Source organism: Triplophysa rosa, linkage group LG14 (genome assembly GCF_024868665.1).
Source record: "Triplophysa rosa linkage group LG14, Trosa_1v2, whole genome shotgun sequence".
NCBI classification, from domain to species: Eukaryota; Metazoa; Chordata; class Actinopteri; order Cypriniformes; family Nemacheilidae; genus Triplophysa; species Triplophysa rosa.
In genome coordinates this window covers 4,103,546-4,125,469 of record NC_079903.1, presented here as the reverse complement: position 1 = coordinate 4,125,469, position 21,924 = coordinate 4,103,546, and the positions used below count along the sequence as shown (strand labels likewise).

The 21,924-nt window shown below is 39.7% G+C and overlaps 1 protein-coding gene across 1 annotated transcript; it reads left to right on the top strand.

Moving 5' to 3' along the window:
* The first annotated feature begins 3,222 nt into the window (after nt 1–3,222).
* LOC130565186 (zinc finger protein 658B-like) lies at nt 3,223–21,120 on the top strand. The gene is made up of 7 exons (XM_057351772.1): nt 3,223–3,765; nt 4,077–5,250; nt 14,305–14,356; nt 15,758–16,247; nt 16,834–17,938; nt 18,320–18,332; nt 18,979–21,120. Exons 1-7 carry the CDS (start codon nt 3,336–3,338, stop codon nt 19,690–19,692), a joined length of 3,978 nt encoding a protein of 1,325 aa, XP_057207755.1. The 5' UTR covers nt 3,223–3,335; the 3' UTR covers nt 19,693–21,120.
* Nucleotides 21,121–21,924: the final 804 nt, after the last annotated feature.

Genomic DNA, 21,924 nt, shown 5'->3' with positions numbered 1-21,924 from the left:
AACAATTATAATTAACATTATTAGTGAGAGCAGGTGGGCCAGTCGGATTAATGCCCATCTCACATACTCCTTTTTTTTCTGCAAACGTTTTGCAGAATGAACAGCTTCAAAGAGCAGCTTCAGACCTAACAGTCTTCTAGGGCAGCAATCTGTATTGACAAGAGACTGGGTCCATATTCAGATTAACGGAAGACCAAAAATTAAGAACAAACACATAAGTAAGACTTAGATGTCAAATACATTCATGTGTCTTACTTATGAGGCGTTTATCTATATTGTGCCAAGTGCACCTCTGTCTAGGAGAACAGATGTATTAGGTTTTAATGAAACTTGATCAATTCCATCAAATTTTGGACCTAGGGCATAAAAAAATTCAACCAGACACTATTCCTTGTATCAGCCAGAGCAGGTTTGTCACTTTGTTCTATGTCTTTTTGAGAATGTTTGACACAAACTCTAATTCTTGTGTCTCTTAAGCAATCATCCAGTGCTTTAAGATAATTTTGCAGAGCATCTTCCAATGGGCCAGATGCTCACTTGTGTTGAAAACGATCATCCTATGGCAACCGCATGTAGTGTCCCATTATTATCTCAAGGCTAATCTGAGTTGTTTTGTTAAGGCTGGATCTAATTTTAAAAAGAACTTTGGGAAAGCCGCATACCACAATTTCCCCCACTGCAACACGCTTTAAAGCAGTGGCAGTTCTCAACATGTGTGATTTTTGTACTGATTTACTATACAGAAAGCAATATGAAAATGTTGAGTTTACATTTTTCACCATCCTACCAGTGAATTGTGTACCATGTGATCCGAGTCAGTTTTTAACTGCAACCCCGTGCTGGAAAAACTTCATCCAGCCCAAAAAAAAAACTTTCTCTCAACAGGTAGTGGTCTAGCTTTTGTTGAAACTAGTAACTTTGTATTAGCACCTATTGTATTATTGCTCCTGTATGACATATCACTTATTGCTCCCTGAACTCTCTGTAAGTCACTTTGGATAAAAGCGTCTGCCAAAAGACTAAATGTAAATGTAATGTTGGCTGTTGCATCTGCTGTGCAATTTCTTAGGGCAAATGCCTCCAAACGTCTGGAAAATAAATCAACAACCGTCAGTATGTAAGTGGATCCCCCACTTGGAAGCAATAGACCTATGAAATTGATTTGCAAATGTGTCCAAGGAGCATGACCCAATGCGATTTTAAGCAATTAAGGAGACATACACTTTAAGACATACTAGACACCTTTTCCAAAACTCAAATCAAGATTTTTTTTATTTTAGGCCACCACCATGTTTTGGAAATCATTATATGTAGCTTAACTCCTAGCTCTGCATGTGCCAAACTATACAAAAACAAGTTAAACTGTCCCTATGTGTTCTTAACCAAATGATGTGGTGATATGATGTGTTAACACAGATATCTTTTGTGTATGTTAAGCAAGGTCACATGTTACTGTTATCCATGCTGCTCCTTCACTCTCCCCGCCACCATTTTGCCAAAATGTCGATGACTATCACGTCCTGTTTTCTGGGATGAGCATCATTAGCAGTTTCTTGGAGTGAATTCTGTTTGGAGGCAGTCTGTAAATTTTTACAACTCCACATTTGATACTCTTGGCCCAAAAGAAGCATCACATCCACTCCCTTCAGATTACACCTCCCTTATTGGGCAGGTGCCAGTGGCGGTGAAGCCCTGCTGCCTTAGGTTGTCCTCCTCTGGTCACCGGAGAATCTCCATCCCATCAGACAAAAATCGTCATGGCGTCTCTCTCTCATATGGCACTACAAAACATTTTCTTTGGGTTTGGCAGACAGGCATTTCAGGAACCATCATAGTCAATGGAATCACCTATAATATAATCAAGACAATTGAAGAATAACCACAACTATTTGAACAGTATACTTCGTTTAAAAATATTTACATCTTAAATGTTCATTTGGTGAGGGATGAGCACAGAACTGCAATCCCCCGTTTATGTAACTCTTACAACATTTTTAGCTCTTTTTAAAAAAATATATCAACCTTTGGCAACATGCATGGGTTCTGAAATCCTAAGTGGCGTATTTTTGCAACTCCTCAATCAAATTTGTCTTTTGCCCATACATCAGGAAATTTAGGAATAATGAATTTTCATTCAGAATGAGTTCAGAGTCCATTTACCAACATTTTATGGTTTTTCGAATGGCTCTCGCGGTACTTTGATGTCCGCCTGTCGGATCTTGCGGCGCCGCATCAAGTCGAACAAGCATACTGACTGGCGAGATCAGCCGGTTGCAGGTGGGGGGGGAGTAAAAAGACGGCCGTCAGGTCGGACACTTCGTGCATCCCGTAGGGAGCTGGCCCCGGTTGCATAAAGCACCTTAAGTTTTTCCCTTAAGTATGAAACTTAAGGGGTGATTTTCCTTTACCAAAGACAATAGGAGAATAACTTAAGTAAAACTTAAGGTATACTTAAGGACACACTTAAGGGAAAATTACACTTAAGGTGCTTTATGCAACCGGACCCTGAACCTACAGCAGACCACGGGATATCACTTCTTAATCAAGGATTAAGAGAATATGATAGGAATACCTATTTTTTTGCATTAAGATCAGTACAATAAATATAAAATGTGATACACAAATCAAATTTTTGTGTATAATCGTAACCGAGTGTGTCAGAATAAACACGCAACACACACACGTGAACATTCTGGCCAATGAGAATAAAGTGTGTCGTCATCAAGGCTTTCGCAGCCGATTTTGAGCAACTGCATTGCCTGACCCAGGTGACTGGTCTCGTTTTGCTCTCGCGGTACTTTAATGGCACATGTGATCTTAAGGCGGCTGCAGCGCCGATAAAAGTCGGACAAATTGTCTAACCAGAATGCACTGCTGTTGTCAGGCGGCTGCAGATTCTTGCGGCGCCGCATGAAGTCGAACAAGCCTATGGTTTTGCCAACCAGGGGAGCGTGTCCCAGAGCTGTCCCGACATGCTCACGTGGGAAAGTGACGTCAATGCATGCACTATAGTGTTGAGTGTCTTGCGTCTCCAGTCCAGATAGCCTGGTAGTATTTTCCATTTCCTCCTCCTTGGTCTTCACACTCCATCCCAGTAGGTGGCGGATATGCACCAAAAGCTGGTTTGCCAACCGTCATTAAACAAAAGAAAATAAAGAAAAGTCTCCAGTCCAGCAGGAGGCGCACTGCAGCTCTTAGTTCGCCGATTAACCCCACTAAAGAAAGTTAAACATTGAGTGCTGCGTGTTTACGTCACTTTGAGTTTCTCTCTTTGAGTGTTTTCGAGAGTGTTGTTTGTGTTTAGTTGATAATCATTTACATCACATGTGGATGAGATGTGCTCCAGAAACACGCAGGACTCAGAGCTCAGCTTCACCTTACTTTCTTACAACGTTACTAACACAAACAGCACAAACGCTCAGGACCCTGTGTGTGACAGTAATCACACCTTGAATCAGGATGAATCTACTGATCTAACTTCCACGGAGTCTCTGGATTCTGTCTGTAACGCTGGAGAACAGCAGATCCTGCACAACGTACAACTGAAGATGTGTTCTGTCAAACTGATGGACTGCAGGAAACTAATGGAGAGAAAAGCAGAACTCACGTCTGAAGAAGAACAAACCGATGAAGATGAGAAGCATGAGGATTTTGTTCCTTCAGTCAAATTAAAGACAAAATCAAAAAGCACGTCAGGTGAAGAACAGATTGAAGAAGAGAATGAGAATCATGATGATGATGATGATGAAGATTTTATTCTTTCAGGTGTGTTTTGTAAATCTGAAATGGCTTTGGATAAAATTGTCTGCTAAATGACTTAATGTAAATCTAAACATGTCTCAAAAAAATTCGGACGGTGCAACAAAAGACTGTATTCTGACTTTTGTATTTTACCTGTTTATTGTTGTTATAAGATGTCACTCTTTTTTTCTAACTCTGTATGAGTATGATCACATTTAACACATTATAGGCACTGACAGCTGTATTCTGCTTCAGTGTAAATATAGAAAATGATACAAGGAAACTAAATTCACTCTCTTATGTTTACTGTTTATTACTCTTGGGGGGGGTTTCAGATAAGAGAAGTGATTCTTGTTGTGATGGAGAAACGGCCTCTACATCAAAACAGCAACTGATAGCACAAGCACAGCAGTGTGGAAGAGTTTGTCTCTCCTCTTCTAAGCTGAAAGATCATATGAGGTCACACAGTGATGAAAAGCCTTTTTACTGCAATGAATGTGGAAACTGTTTCAGATCCAAACAAGGTCTTGATGATCATCAGAGAATTCACACAGGGGACAAAACACAGAAGTGTCCTCACTGTGAGCAAAGATTCAACCAAAGAACTCATCTGACAAGACACGTGCACAGTTTACACACAGGTGAGAGACCGTTTCAGTGCAGCGAATGTGGAAAAACCTTTAAGAGGTCAGATGCTTTAAAATCACACCAAAGAACACACTCTGCGGAAAAACTCTATCAATGTTCACACTGTGATAAACGCTTCTTTAAACAATCTTATTTGGTATGCCATGAGAGAATTCACACTGGAGTGAAACCTTACCTCTGCTCTGACTGTGGAAAGAGCTTTTCTGATCATAGTACTTACAAATATCATGTGAGATCTCACACTGGAGAAAAACCTTATGAGTGCAGCCTTTGTGGGCATAGTTTTAGCCGACCAAGCAGTTTAACAAAACACCAGAGAATTCATACAGGAGAAAGACTTTACCAATGCTCTCAGTGTGACAAGACGTTTGCTCGACATGATGTCCTGAGAATCCATGAGAGAGTTCATACAGGAGAGAAACCTTACCACTGCTCCATCTGCGGAAAGAGCTTTTCTGGACGATCTAATTTCAGAGTTCATGAGAGAGTTCACACTGGAGAAAAACCTTATCAGTGCAGTGTTTGTAAGAAGAGTTTCCCTCAACAGGTTAATTTACTAATGCATCAGAGAGTTCATACAGGAGAAAAACCTTACAAATGTTTTCATTGCGACAAGATGTTTGCTCGACCAGGTGATCTGAAACCCCATGAGAGAGTTCACACTGGAGAAAAACCTTACCACTGCGCCGTCTGTGGCAAGATGTTTGCTCGACCAGGTGATCTGAAATCCCATGAGAGAGTTCACACTGGAGAAAAACCTTACCACTGCGCCATCTGTGGCAAGATGTTTGCTTATATAAAACGTTTTCAGACTCATCAGATGAAACATGCTGAAGAACAAACTGCACAAGGATCATCACAGTAGCATCTTTCATCATTTGTATCTACTACAGCATCAATAGCCTAGGAATCATTTTGTTTAAACTCACAGTTTTGTGTTCTTGTGAAATTCATTTTCTACAATCTGTGGAACTAATAATCAGTTTAAATCATTCATGGAGTGCCTTTATCTACAAGACATTATTTTTGTCATAAATGAAATGAATGGAAATTTCTCTGTGTTGTGTTGTATGTCTAATCAGTAACTTCTTGTTCATGTGAGTATTTGTAGTTAATGATTTACATGTGCAGCAGATATTTTGTGATGTCATTATTATTCATGAGCAGTTTTACAGTAGTTTTTTAGATACTAATCAGTAGGGGTGTTGGGAAAAATCGATTCACCTAACTAGCGCAATTCTTTTTAAAACAATTTAAAAATCGATTGGTTTATCTCAGAATCAATTAATTTTTTTATTTTACTTTTCCTAAGAGGTGGTGGAGTTACCACTTTTATTCCAACAGAGGGCGTAAAGCATATGTTTTTATCTGTATTAGATGACGTCGTATCCGTTTTTAGATGGCGCGAGGACGCAAAAATTAATTCGGCACCTTCACGTTTCAAATCCCAAATGTGGAAACAGGGTTTTGGTCCTTGAAAGTTTCATGGTTCAACGTACTTTAAAATATACACTGTGTATGTGTATGCTCCTGAAATAAAAGTTCAGAAACATGTGATGCATTGTTTTTGTTAATATGACTCATAATATACAGTCTCTTCAATGGTATGATCAAGTATTTTCCTAGTCTTTAATAGGCAAACAAAAATCACAATAAATTGTAATATCGACTTGCAATAGTTATATAATCGCAATACTCAATCATTTCAAAATATATTGAATCGTCACACAAGTATCGGGATAGTATTGAATCGGCAAATTAGTGTATCGTTACACTCCTACTAATCAGGGGTGCGTTTGCCAAAAGCATAGTTAGTCAACTATGATCGTAAGTAATGTCGTTGCAGCATAGTTCAACGATTCAAGTGTTTCCCGAAACCCTTGTTCCAGCGATCAATCGCAAGCAGTATCGCAAAGTTGCGTGGTTGGAACTACAGGGGCCCGTTTCAGAAAGGAGGTTTAGTGAAAACTCTTAAGTATATCAACCCTGAAATGAGGGAAACTGGGTTTTCCATTTCAGAATGAGGTATGTCAAACCCGAGAAAGCGGGGTAACTCAAGTCCGTTTCTAAAAGAGAGGTAGGCCTAACTTATACTCAGAGTCAGTAACCAAAGCAACTTACTCTGTGAACCTAACCTGGTCGGGAGCAGGTTTTCTTTGGTAAACCCAGAGTTTCTTTCCATCTCCTCCCCCTTTTTAAATCGCAAGTGGTGTACCTCATTCATTCTTTCATTAATACAGTCATTCATGGCACGCGTTTTGATCACACAGAGACCATCTCAGTGACTAATATGTCATATGTGCTTTTATAGAGGATCCTGTATATGAAGAGGCGGCATTAATTTATAGGGATGTTTTTTGATTTCAGGAGAGCAATTTAGGGCCCGAGTGGAATATTTTTATTAAAACTGTACCATTTTTCTTTACAGTGAATTAGATATATCAAAATATATCTCATCCATCCTTACATCAGTAACATCAGCCATCGTAGCCTTGTATTACATCAGAGCACAAATGGTAGTTTTCTATGGAGGATAAGAAATTACTTAATGAAGTATGTAAATAAAGTGCATGAATAAAGAAATGAATAAATACAGGATAAATGTAATAAACAATTAATTTAGACGTGCAGCCATTCCTACCCAAAACTGCTCCGAGCAGAGTTCGAACCGATGAACAGTCTGACTTTGACACAAGAGTCTGACACATTAACAAGTGCCCTATACACCATCACGTATTACACGTCTCACTAGAGCACTGATGAAAAGTTAGAACATAAGATTTTTTTATTATTTCTGATGTATTTCTGTTGTTTCATTCATTTATTCATTCATTTACTGATTAATTTGTTTGTTTATTGGTACATTTATCTTTTTTTTCAATTTAAACTTAAGTCATTTACACATTAAAGCACATTAGTAAATCCACTGTATGCAGAGAAAGTGTGTCTCGCTCTCAAGCGCTTTATGCCGCCATGTTGCTTTTTTTTGGTGCCATGGTGAATCGTAATATCGGAGCAACATTGATCATGGCTTGTCTTAGTTGTGGTGCAAGCGCTTAACTCAAGGTAAGCCTACCCAGAGTTGATAGAACTAACTCAAATCAGCTATTCTGAAACTAAAAACTCAAAGTTTTGCATCTCGGTTTTAAACAACTCAGAGTTCACATTTTAACTCTGTGTTGGTTGAACCTCCTTATTGATACGGGCCCCAGGTCTCGAGCTGTGGTATAGTTCCTTTTAATTATGACATTTACATAAATCATGCTTTTGAGCAAGATAAATAAGCTACATGCAGTGCATTCTATATCCATCATTCTAAATATACAAATTTAGTTTTTAAATCTTTATTTGGCAAGAAAATAGAAGCGTTTTTTTTAAGTGCAACTGGGCCTACTTGCTCTAGGACTCTGGGGAATCCCTGGGCAGAGTTATGTAGGAGGAAACTTATGAATGAGTTCAATATCGTGGAATAAAACAATAGAGAGCAAAAATACGATAACAAAAATAGTTTTCACATGCAGTGTACAATTTACAGCAATAATATGACATTAAATTGATCTAAACGGATTAATTAGAAGACGGTATTATGCCACCACCTATGTGAAGTCATCAACTATGTTGTTGAACCAACGTGGTTCAAACGACAGATTTGCGACAAAGTTATTATGTTTTTGGGAAACAATCGTGAGGAGCTAGTTTGGTTCTCCATGGTGGGCCCTATTTTCGCTGTCAACTTTCCTCTTTAGACTCTTTGATAGTGCTATTTTCTCTCACCATCAGCTAGCTTAATGTTAACATCACTCTGCACACGACGTAATAGCGTACCCCCAGCAGGCAAAAAAAATGCAGTTTAGTACACGAGGAGTGTAAAAAATAGGTGTTGAATATAGTAATTTACTTTTCCTATTAAAATGTAAAGTTTTCCATTCCTGAAGTAAATGCCCGTTATCAATCAATAAACATTTCAGTTGTGGATTCACTGGGTGGACTCTAGTTTGGGGCAAATTGTATATATTTACTATCAGCAAAACCAAGTTAACACAGTTACGTTGTGTGGACGGATCATATTCCATGTTCCAGCCACGTACAAAACAACGTTCCAGTGACGTAACTGTGATTCCCATATTCGTTGTGACGTCGGGACTTTGGGCGTTGGGACAGGCTCTTGTTGTGGCAAAATCGATCATCCAATGTAGAAAGAATTCATGAAGACCAGGGAGCCAGGTTTCAAGAGTTTCAATCTTTATTTGCTCGAGCAAGCAAAGTGAGACAAATAGGGGTGGTTTCCCGGACATGGATTAGTTTAAACCAGGACTAGGCCTTAGTCAAATTAGGATATTTAAATTGTTTTAAAAAAACATACCTTACAAAAAACATTACTGGTGTGCATCTCGAGACAAAACAACCGTGCTGATATATTTTAAGATATGTCAGTGTAAGTTGTTTTCGATAAAGACACCTCTAACATTTCAGTTAGTCTGGAACTAGTCTTAAACCCTGTCCGGGAAACCGCCCCATAGAGTTCATCTGAAGATGTCCAAAGAATACATATCTGACTCTTTTATACAGTAACTTCAAGTTGTTTTTCACAGTGTTAACCAATCATGCTTCACCTGACATCACCTTCTACCAATCAGGTTTCACATGATATCACTTTTTTATTACCTTATCCCCCTTATGAGTTGCTGCCCTTATATCCTACTCAGGTCGTGACCTGCTACAGTTATGTCAGTTTTACTATGCTAAGATTTAACCGTGGCAAGACCTTTTAGGAAGTTCTTAAAAGAAAAATATACTAGCAGGCAAGAAGTTCTTAAAAGAAAAATATACTAGCAGACAAATGTATATCATTATTGTCATTTACTAAACCCTTCCTTGCTTAACATAGTTTTTATTACGCTGAACTCTTGGTTGAATGGATACTGTGTGACCCAAAATGTTCGTGACTTTGTGCAAAAGAAAAATATACTGATGCACAGACTACTGTCCAAAACAAGTTAATATTGAAAAACATCTGTGTTCATGACTGTAGCGAGGAAGGCGGGACGAGAGCCGTGGGGCAGGAAGGCGGGGCCGGTGGCGTGAGTGATAAGGAGTATCAGCTGTACACGCACCAGTACCCGCATGCCTCACAGGGGAGCTCAGGAGCATAAGAGGACGAGCGGCAGGACTGCCGAGGAGAGAGGACCGGGCCCGGAAATGTTAAGTTGTATTTATGTTTGTGTGGCTGGCAGTCGACCGTGAGGTGGCTGCCGGCCTTTTACTTCTGTGTTATTGTTTGTTTATTTTTTTGTGCAAAAGAAAAATATAGTAATGCACAGACTACTGTCTACTTTTGTGTTGTAAAGCATTTACTTGAACTATGCTTGAACTAACTAATATCTGCAAAGTGTTTTTGCTGTATGTCTCTTCAAAGTGTCTGTGTGTTTGTAATGTTAAACAGATGTCTAATGGTGCTGCTTGGTGCTCATCCTGGGCTCATAACCTTTGACCCTTGACCTTTGTCTTTGCTGTATCAGAGATGTGCATGAACCCTATAACTAACTTAAATGTATTATTTCATATAAGAAACTCAATACTATAATAGAAAAACCACCATACTCTCACTAAATCCTTGGTGTTTTGAGTCTGATGTCATCACGCGCCCGTGTTTTTTGGCAAGTTTAAGGAGCATAGGTAGTTCTCTCAGGACCACTGTCGTCAAATATTTAACAATAGCATATATTTAATGTTGGCGGAATGAAACTGTTCTGGGCAAACTCTCCGCCCGTCCATGCAGCCTTGCATGCAGCCTTACATGGACAGAGCGGGACCGCAGCAGCATGTCCCACCACCTGGGGAACCAGAACTGTTCATGATGCGTAACAGGATTCAATTAAATGATCTGACAGTATTGTGCATAATTCTGATCATTTTTTGATGCAATTGCATTTTTGGGCTCTGTTGTACACCCCACTTATAAGAAGTATTCATAGGAATGATATTAAGGAGATGTGTTAATAATCAGACCAATGATTGAGTGTTACTTGAATATATGAAGATGATTTAATGATTTAATGACATAATCAGTATACTTAAGCATTGTTTGAGTGATGTTTGAACATATAAGTATATTTTAATCATTATAACCAAGTATAGAACAGATTTCAGCAATATAAAATTCAGTGATGTCTTTGAGATCTGTTTGACGCCTGACCTAGATGAAGTTCAGAAAGTCGAACATATTGATGTCTTTGAGATCTGTTTGATGCCTGACCTGGATAAAGTTCAGAAGGTCGAACATGTTGTTCACTTTGTGGCTAGATAAAGTTCAGAAGTTCAGAAGGTCGAACATGTTCTCCTCTTCTTTAATCACTTTTACCAGGGACGAATTGCTTAACATTAAGCAATGCCCTTCTATCAATCTTTTCCCTAATTTTGAAAATTCAGACGTCTTACTGGACATTTTACTCGGAGGAGCGGCAGCTCTGTACAAACGCTCTAAAAGACGCAAGCGGGGAAAGCGAGCGGGTGCGCTCGTCAGACTCCGACGACGCGGATTTAGGACCCCGCTGCCGAGTATACACCTGGCGAATGTCCGCTCCCTTACCAACAAAACGGACGAAATACTCTTACTCACCAGGACAAACAAAGATTTTTCCAACTCCGCTGCGCTGTGTTTCACAGAAACATGGCTCAATGACACCATACCGGACAGCGCGTTACATCTGCCGGGTTTTCAGCTGTTCAGAGCGGATCGCATTGCCGAGTCAACAGGGAAGACACGTGGTGGTGGATTATGTTTTTATATAAACGAAGGTTGGTGCAGAGATATAACAACACTGAAGAAGATGTGCTTTTCGTACTTAGAAGCGTTCTCTATCAACTGCAAACCTTTTTATTCGCCACGCGAGTTTTCCTCATTTATTCTCGTGAATGTTTACATTCCTCCACATGCTTGTGCGAGCGCGGCGCTGCAACAGCTGGCGGATTACATCACTGACACGGAGCAGCAACACCCGGATTCTCTTATTATTATTATTGGGGACTTTAACAGAGCAAACCTCTCCCGTGAGCTGCCAAAATACAGGCAGCATATCACATGCCCCACCAGAGACAGCAACATTCTGGATCACTGTTACACCACAATACGGGATGCATACCACTCTGTTCCCAGAGCAGCTCTGGGTCTCTCTGATCATTGCCTGGTTCATCTTCTTCCGACCTACAGACAGAAGCTTAAATCTGCCAAGCCTGTAGCAAGAACAGCAAAGAGATGGAGCAGCGAAACAGAGCGGGCCTTACAAGCCTGTTTCGACTGCACGGATTGGAGTGTCTTTGAAGCTGCAGCCACTGATCTGGATGAGTTAACTGACACAGTGACATCCTACATCAGCTTCTGTGAGGACATGTGTATTCCCACCAGGACTCGCTTAACATACAACAATGACAAACCATGGTTTACAATGAAACTGAGACAGCTTCGTCAGGCCAAAGAAGATGCTTACAGAAGTGGGGACAAAGTCTTGTATAATCAGGCCAAAAACACACTGACAAAGGAGATAAGAGCAGCTAAGAGAAGCTACTCTGAAAAGCTGAAGAACCAGTTTTCAGCCAACGACCCTGCATCGGTGTGGAAAGGCCTGAAAGACATTACCAACTACAAGCCATCATCCCCTCAGTCTATGGGTAATCAACGACTGGCTGACGACCTGAACGACTTCTATTGTCGTTTTGAAATGCAGAGTCTCACCCTTCACACCCGCCCTGACCCTATCTCTGCTATACCATTAACACCTCCTCTTGACATTCAACCTGCACTTAAGATCTGCGAAGAGGATGTTTGCCAGCTTTTCCGCAAACAAAAGATCAGAAAAGCACCAGGCCCAGACAATGTCTCACCCTCCTGCCTGAAAGTCTGTGCGGAGCAGCTGTCGCCCATCTTCACTAATATTTTTAACAGATCTTTGGAGCAGTGTGAAGTCCCTTCATGCTTCAAACGCTCCACCATCATCCCTGTACAGAAGAAACCCAAAATATCTGGACTTAATGACTACAGGCCTGTTGCTTTAACATCTGTGGTCATGAAGTCATTTGAGAGACTTGTACTGGCCCACCTGAAGGACATCACCAGACCACTTCTTGATCCCCTCCAGTTTGCTTACCGAGCAAACAGGTCTGTGGACGATGCAGTAAACATGGGACTGCATTACATCCTACAACACCTAGACAGACCAGGGACTTACGTCAGGATCCTGTTTGTAGACTTCAGCTCGGCCTTCAACACCATAATCCCAGACCTCCTCCTGCCCAAGCTTACCCAGCTCTCTGTGCCAACCTCTACCTGTCAGTGGATTATTAACTTCCTGTCGAACAGGCAGCAGCTAGTGAGGTTGGGAAAATTTAAATCCAGCACATGTACCATCAGCACCGGAGCTCCTCAAGGATGTGTTCTTTCTCCACTGCTATATTCACTCTACACAAACGAATGCACCTCTACAGACCCTTCTGTCAAACTCCTGAAGTTTGCAGATGACACCACAGTCATTGGCCTTATTCAAGACGGTGATGAATCTGCCTACAGAAAGGAGGTTGCTCAGCTGGCTGCCTGGTGTAGTCAAAACAACCTAGAGCTGAATGCATTCAAGACAGTGGAGATGATAGTGGATTTCAGAAGGAACCCTCCATCACTTCCTCCCCTCACCATCCTGGACAGCACTGTGGATACTGTGGAGTCATTCAGGTTCCTGGGCTCCACCATCTCTCAGGACCTGAAGTGGGAGTCCCACATAGACTCCATTGTAAAGAAGGCCCAGCAGAGGTTATACTTCCTCCGTCAATTGAGGAAGTTCAACCTACCACAGGAGCTACTGACCCAGTTCTACTCAGTGGTCATCGAATCTGTTCTGTGCACTTCAATTACTGTTTGGTATGGCTCGGCCACCAAATCAGACCTACGAAGACTACAACGGACAGTTCGTAGTGCTGAGAAAATTATTGGTGCTCCTCTGCCCACACTTCAGGACCTGTACGATTCCAGAGTGAAAAACAGGGCAAGAAAAATCATCATTGACTCCACACACCCAGCACACAAACTCTTTGATCTGCTGCCCTCTGGCCGGCGCTTTAGAGCACCGAACACCAGGACTTCCAGACACAGAAGCAGCTTCTTCCCCCAGGCAATCTCCCTCCTAAACAGATAACTGCTCCTTAAGAGCAATATTCCACTTCCACTACTCCTATAGTGTGCACTATAGTGCCTTATTATATCTACATCTTATGTATACATGTATATAACACTACCTCTACTTACTACATTATCCATTTGCACAAGTGTACATACAATCTGTTAATATGTATATTCTACTATATACTACCCTGTACAATGTCTCTTATATGTTATTATCCCCCATTTTCTGTAAAATAGTCTTTATTTTATATATGCACAATTTAGAATCTTTTAGACTGTAAATCGTATTATATTGTATTGTCATTGTGTTGAATGTCTGTACTAGAAGCTTCCAACACCAAAGAAAATTCCTTGTGTGTGCAAGCACACTTGGCAATAAAGCTCTTCTGATTCTGATTCTGATTCTGATGTTGTTCACTTTGTGGCCCGAAAACTGGTACCAACAGGAAAATTCATTTTTAAAAAACAAGTAAAGGTCGATATTCCACCATTAGATACAAACCTTGTTGCCTAGAAGATAATAGTGGCAGACAAGAATGATTGGATAATAAAAATAAAAGATAAAGGGAATTTACCTGATTGGTTTAGGAAAGAACCTCCTTTCCTAAGTTTCACTATAACTGTAGGCTGGAAAACACTTGGTTTTCAGATGACTTGGGACATCTCACTTTGTTTGGCCTGATCAAATAAAGTTAACTCCTTGACACCTGAACCTTCTTTGTCTGAGAGATTTTTTGAACTTCAAGATCGACTTTTACCACATCAACAGATGCAGGCATGGAGGAGATGGGGATGGAGGTGGGTTTTGAGTGCAGCACGATTAAGCAGCTTATAAGGAGCAAATAAAAGCATCTTAAATAGGACTCAGTCTAGTATGTGTTGTATGACTATTGGTTAACGTTGATTAGCTTCATCTGATGTGATCGTTTGATGCAAGCTAGACTCACGTGACCTGCCAGAACTAACGCTACGCTTGATTTTAGATGGTTTGTGTTAGGTTGGGGTTTTGTAAGACTCGAAACAGCAAGGATTTAGTCAAAACCAACAAGCTACGTCCACGGATGTGACTCGAAACACCAAGGATTTAGTGAGAGCCCGTTGGGACGTGGTGATTACCTCCTTAATAATAGTTCAGTATCTCTTCCATTTGGTACATCTAAAAGGTTTTTGATTGGCCGTGGTGTTAGACCACTCTCCCCTTTTTTGTTTATTATTGCAAGAGATCTGTTGGCTCGCTTAAACAATCAGGATTCAAGTGTTAATAAGTTGAAAGAGTTCAACAAAACTATTGATATTAGTCAGGTAGCAGGTGATATACCACTCTTTTTTTACTGAATGCAGAACAAATCTCTTTTGCTATTTCTTTAGTTGATTTATTTTCTAAAGTATCTGGTCTCTATTTAAATATGTCTAAATGTGAGCTAATGCCCATTCATACTTGTGATCATATGTCAATCTGTAACATCCCCGTTAAAATCTCCATAAGATATTTAGATATTTTAATTACGAGAAATGTAGAGAGATGCATGGACCTTAACTTCCTAGAAAAATTTAAAAAGGCCAAAACAATTCTAAACAATTGGTTACAAAGAGACCTTTCTATTTTGGGTAGAGTATTGTTATCTAAAGTAGAGTTTCTGTCAGGGGTCATACATCCAACTACATGACCCCCTTCATATGTCCCTTAATTAATAAATAATTCTTTTGGACAAGACTCAATTTATTAAGAAAAATAAATCTAATGATCTGGGTGGTTTAAACATAATTGCCTTAAACATTTGGTTTGCAATTCCAGCATCATTATTTAGAAAACTTGGTGGCATTGAATTTTTACTTCAACGTGACTTTGATATTTCACTTTCACTGAAGTTTTGCGATATTGGAAACTGGCATACACACAACACACACACACCTTGCTATTGCTTATGGAGGATAATTGCTAGCACACTAAATGAAATGAAAATGTTCTCTAGTCAAATTGTTTAAGATTTTCTACTTTCCAATCTCAAACCAAGTAAACGATAAATTAAGAGCGTGTTGAGATCAATCAGCAGACTGCGTGAAATAGTGTTGTGTCTTGTGTCTCCAGTCCAGCAGGAGGCGCTCTGTGGCTCTTAGACTGCCGATAAACCCCACTAAAAGAAAGAAAGTCGAACATTGAGCGCTGCGTATTTACATCAATTTATTTTCTCTCTTTAGTGTTTTCATGAGTGTAAACAGAGTGTTGTTTGTGTTAAGTTGACGGCGTCACATGTGGATGAGATGTGCTCCAGACACACGCAGGACTCAGAGCTCAGCTTCACCTTACTTTCTTACAACGTTACTAACACAAACCGCACAGACGCTCAGGACCCTGTGTGTGACAGTAATCACACCTTGAATCAGGATGAATCTACTGATCTAACTTCCACGGAGTCTCTGGATTCTGTCTGTAACGCTGGAGAACAGCAGATCCTGCACAACGTACAACTGAAGATGTGTTCTGTCAAACTGATGGACTGCAGGAAACTAATGGAGAGAAAAGCAGAACTCACGTCTGAAGAAGAACAAACTGATGAAGATGAGAAGCATGATGATTTTGTTCCTTCAGTCAAATTAAAGACAAAATCAAAAAGCACGTCAGGTGAAGAACAGATTGAAGAAGAGAATGAGAATCATCATGATGATGATGAAGGTTTTATTCTTTCAGGTTTGTTTCCTCTGTTGTCTTTTTACAAGTATGAGAAAGTTTCACTGTAGTTTCAGATGTGATCTTTTAGCTGCTCATACAGCACTTGTGATTTGATTTGGACAGTGAATTACAAACCCTGTTTTCAGAAGTTGGGACACTGTGTAACTTGTAGCTAAATACCCAGATGTTATTCGCAACAGAACATAGAAAACGTATCGAATGATTAAATTGAGGAAATTGGCTTAAAGCGTGTGCTAATTAATGACTTAATGTAAATCTAAATGTCTCTCAAAAAAGTTGGGACGGGGCAACAAAAGACTGGAAAAGTCAGTGGTGCTACTACAAAGAAACAACTGGAATTAGCTGCTAACAACTGAAGTTAGCTGCTAACATTAAGCAGCTAATTATATTTGATTGTGTATTTTAGGTATTTATTGTGGTTGTAAGAAGTCACTCTTTTTCTCTCTCTGTATGAATGTGATCATATATAACACATTAAAAAGCACTGACGGGTGTATTCCGCTGCTGTGTAAATATAGACAATTATACAGAAACTAAATTTGCTCTCTTATGTTTACTGTTTGGTATTGTCTGTTTCTTTCAGATGAGAGCAGTGATTCGTGTTGGGATGGAGAAACAGCCTCTACACCAAAGCAGCGACTGACACACAGTGGTGAAAAGTATTTTTACTGCAGTGAATGTGCCGTATATTTCAACACCAAAGGAAATCTTGATGCTCATCAGAGAATTCACATGGGGGAAAAACCCCACAAGTGTCCTCACTGTGAGAAGAGATTCAAGCGCAAAAGTCATCTAAACAGACACATGCGTTCACACACAGGTGATGGACCGTATCAGTGCAGGGAATGTGGAAAAACCTTTATGCGGTTAAACATTCTAAAAACACACCAAACAATACACACTGGGGAGAAACTCTATCAGTGTTCACACTGTGAGAAACGTTTTAACTGTAAAATGAATATGAAACGCCATGAGAGAATTCACACTGGAGTGAAACCTTACCTCTGCTCTGACTGTGGAAAGAGCTTTTCTGATCCATCTTCTTACAACTTTCATGTGAGATCTCACACTGGAGAAAAACCTTATGAGTGCAGCCTTTGTGGGCATAGTTTTAGCCGACAAAACAGTTTAACAAAACACCAGAGAATTCATTCAGAAGAAAGACTTTACCAATGCTCTCAGTGTGACAAGACATTTGCTCGACGAGATGTCCTGAGAATCCATGAGAGAGTTCATACAGGAGAGAAACCTTACCACTGCTCCATCTGCGGAAAGAGCTTTTCTGGACGATCTAATTTCAGAGCTCATGAGAGAGTTCACACTGGAGAAAAACCTTATCAGTGCAGTGTTTGTAAGAAGAGTTTCCCTCAACAGGTTAATTTACTAATGCATCAGAGAATTCATACAGGAGAAAAACCGTACAAATGTTTTCATTGCGACAAGATGTTTGCTCGACCAGGTGATCTGAAACCCCATGAGAGAGTTCACACTGGAGAAAAACCTCACAAATGCTCTCATTGTGACAAGACGTTTGCTCGACCAGGTGATCTGAAATCCCATGAGAGAGTTCACACTGGAGAAAAACCTTACCACTGCGCCATCTGCGGCGAGAGATTTGCTCATTTAAAACGTTTTCAGACTCATCAGATGAAACATGCTGAAGAACAAACTGCACAAGTATCATCGCAGTAGCATCTTTTATAATTTTTATCTACAGCGTCTATAACCTTGGTGTAATCAAGAAAAGTTTTGTGTTCTTGTGAAATTAATTTTCTGCAGTCTGTGGAACTAATCATCCGTTTGAATTATTCATGGAGCGCCTTTATCTACAAGACATTATTTTTGTCATGAATGATTGGATATTACTCTGTGTTGTGTTGTATGTCTAATCAGTAACTTCTTGTTCATGTGAGTATTTTTATAGTTAATCATTTACATGTGCAGCAGATATTTTGTGATTTCATTATTATTCATGAGCAGTTTTACAGTAGTTTTTTTACTAATCTGAATGATTTTACTTTTCATTCTCAACAAATACTGAGTGTCACCCTCAAGTGTTTTTGTCACAGTCATGACAGCCATGTAAGTGTTTCATGTCCAGTTTCTAGCGGCATGATCATCAAAAATAAATTTTAAGAGTTGAGAGAGAAACGCTTTCACATAATTTCAAAGCTCATGCCAGAGTTTCAGAGTAAAGGGAGACGTTACTGGAGGAAAACATACACACATCGGCTGCAACACACCATCAAAAAAATGACTGCCTTCATCTGTGTACAACACACACACACACACACACTGTTTTTTTCTCTCTTTCACATGCTGCTGTTTAAAATGTTTTACGTCTTCATTTCATACATTCTTTGTATTTTTTCAATGTAGGGGGCTAGGGGCTCACTTTACATAAATGCCAGAAATGTACACATATGCGTTTACATCTAGATGTAAAGTAAACGCAGAACGTTACTCTTCATTCGGGATCTTATTTAGTACGTCAATATTAATGTTTATGTATTGTCCATCATTTATATAATTGCCATATATCAAACACATCATCACTCACAATGTGGTGTTGAATATAGTAAATGATTTACTATTAAAGGGTGTCATGGCTTTGCTTCATTTAGTCATGTTTTTCTTGGTCCTGTAGCAGAGCCATGACAAAGTCTTTGGTTATGTGTGGAGAGAAACATATTATTGTCCTTTTGACAATAATATGCGTTCTCTCCAGTGTCTCGTCATTGGNAAACCTTACCTCTGCTCTGACTGTGGAAAGAGCTTTTCTGATCCATCTTCTTACAACTTTCATGTGAGATCTCACACTGGAGAAAAACCTTATGAGTGCAGCCTTTGTGGGCATAGTTTTAGCCGACAAAACAGTTTAACAAAACACCAGAGAATTCATTCAGAAGAAAGACTTTACCAATGCTCTCAGTGTGACAAGACATTTGCTCGACGAGATGTCCTGAGAATCCATGAGAGAGTTCATACAGGAGAGAAACCTTACCACTGCTCCATCTGCGGAAAGAGCTTTTCTGGACGATCTAATTTCAGAGCTCATGAGAGAGTTCACACTGGAGAAAAACCTTATCAGTGCAGTGTTTGTAAGAAGAGTTTCCCTCAACAGGTTAATTTACTAATGCATCAGAGAATTCATACAGGAGAAAAACCGTACAAATGTTTTCATTGCGACAAGATGTTTGCTCGACCAGGTGATCTGAAACCCCATGAGAGAGTTCACACTGGAGAAAAACCTCACAAATGCTCTCATTGTGACAAGACGTTTGCTCGACCAGGTGATCTGAAATCCCATGAGAGAGTTCACACTGGAGAAAAACCTTACCACTGCGCCATCTGCGGCGAGAGATTTGCTCATTTAAAACGTTTTCAGACTCATCAGATGAAACATGCTGAAGAACAAACTGCACAAGTATCATCGCAGTAGCATCTTTTATAATTTTTATCTACAGCGTCTATAACCTTGGTGTAATCAAGAAAAGTTTTGTGTTCTTGTGAAATTAATTTTCTGCAGTCTGTGGAACTAATCATCCGTTTGAATTATTCATGGAGCGCCTTTATCTACAAGACATTATTTTTGTCATGAATGATTGGATATTACTCTGTGTTGTGTTGTATGTCTAATCAGTAACTTCTTGTTCATGTGAGTATTTTTATAGTTAATCATTTACATGTGCAGCAGATATTTTGTGATTTCATTATTATTCATGAGCAGTTTTACAGTAGTTTTTTTACTAATCTGAATGATTTTACTTTTCATTCTCAACAAATACTGAGTGTCACCCTCAAGTGTTTTTGTCACAGTCATGACAGCCATGTAAGTGTTTCATGTCCAGTTTCTAGCGGCATGATCATCAAAAATAAATTTTAAGAGTTGAGAGAGAAACGCTTTCACATAATTTCAAAGCTCATGCCAGAGTTTCAGAGTAAAGGGAGACGTTACTGGAGGAAAACATACACACATCGGCTGCAACACACCATCAAAAAAATGACTGCCTTCATCTGTGTACAACACACACACACACACACACTGTTTTTTTCTCTCTTTCACATGCTGCTGTTTAAAATGTTTTACGTCTTCATTTCATACATTCTTTGTATTTTTTCAATGTAGGGGGCTAGGGGCTCACTTTACATAAATGCCAGAAATGTACACATATGCGTTTACATCTAGATGTAAAGTAAACGCAGAACGTTACTCTTCATTCGGGATCTTATTTAGTACGTCAATATTAATGTTTATGTATTGTCCATCATTTATATAATTGCCATATATCAAACACATCATCACTCACAATGTGGTGTTGAATATAGTAAATGATTTACTATTAAAGGGTGTCATGGCTTTGCTTCATTTAGTCATGTTTTTCTTGGTCCTGTAGCAGAGCCATGACAAAGTCTTTGGTTATGTGTGGAGAGAAACATATTATTGTCCTTTTGACAATAATATGCGTTCTCTCCAGTGTCTCGTCATTGGTCCCGCTCCTCTCGTTTCCTTGTTATCTTTCCCTGAGTGTTTGATTACCCACACCTGCCCCCGTGTCGTTATCCCTCGTTTGTCTTACCTATATATATACCCTCTTGTTTCTTTGTCCTGTGCTTGTGGATTGTACCGTGGATTGTATTCATGCCTGTTCATCTTGATTCCGTGCCTAGTGCTGTGTGTTCTTGTTCCGTGAGTTTAGTGTCTGTTAGTTTATTGTAGTTTTTCCAGTGTGGTCCTTAGTCTTTGTATTTTAGGTTAGTGAGTTTGTGTCTGTTTTGTTCCTCCATTTATTATCGTGTTTTGTTCCCCACTGTGGGTTTTTGTTTTGCGTGTTTTTGTGTAAAATAAATATATTTTGTTAACCCCTTACTGCCTGCCTGCATTTGGGTTCTTCAGCCACGAGAATCGTGACAAAAGGGGTCATATGACATGGCTTAAACTAATATTATCGTTTGTTTTAAATGTAATGCAATGTGTATACACAATTTAAGGTTCAAAATGCTGTATGTGCATGTTTGTAGCTCCTCTTTGCCCCACCTCTCAAACGCGCAGATTTTTTACAAAGCTCATGGCTCTGAAAAGCGGGGTGTGCTATGATTGGCCAGTTAACCAGTGCGTAGTGATTGGTCGAATACTGCAAGCGTGTGACGGAAATGTTACGCCTCTTACCATATTTGGAACATCAGGTTCCAAAGCAATTGTACTGACATGTACGCCCACCTTGCTTGCGTATACATTTGGGTTGTCTTAGTCAAATCATACTACGAACTGACGTAGATTTGTGGGGGTGTGGTTACACGAGGCGTTTCAGGCAGGTCTGGGTGAGCATTCGCTTTTAGATAGAATGCATCTTTTGTTCCGACATTTCAATTTTTGCAATTTTACGTGTCTAATACATGCATGGGCAACTTATAACACACCAAAGACAGAAAAACACGTATTCGCGCCATATGACCCCTTTAACTTTTCCATTTTCCAAGAGCGTATGCTCTTTATGCTTTAGAGATTTAACGTTACTTAAGATGGAGATTGTTAAAGACAAGAGTGATCCAGAACCCAATAGAACGGAACATGAAAATGCTGAAGAGCAAAGAGGTTGATGATTGAATGAATTGAGGTACCAAAGAGCTTAAAGTCCCAGTGAAATAAAAAAAATACAGTGCCTATTTTTTC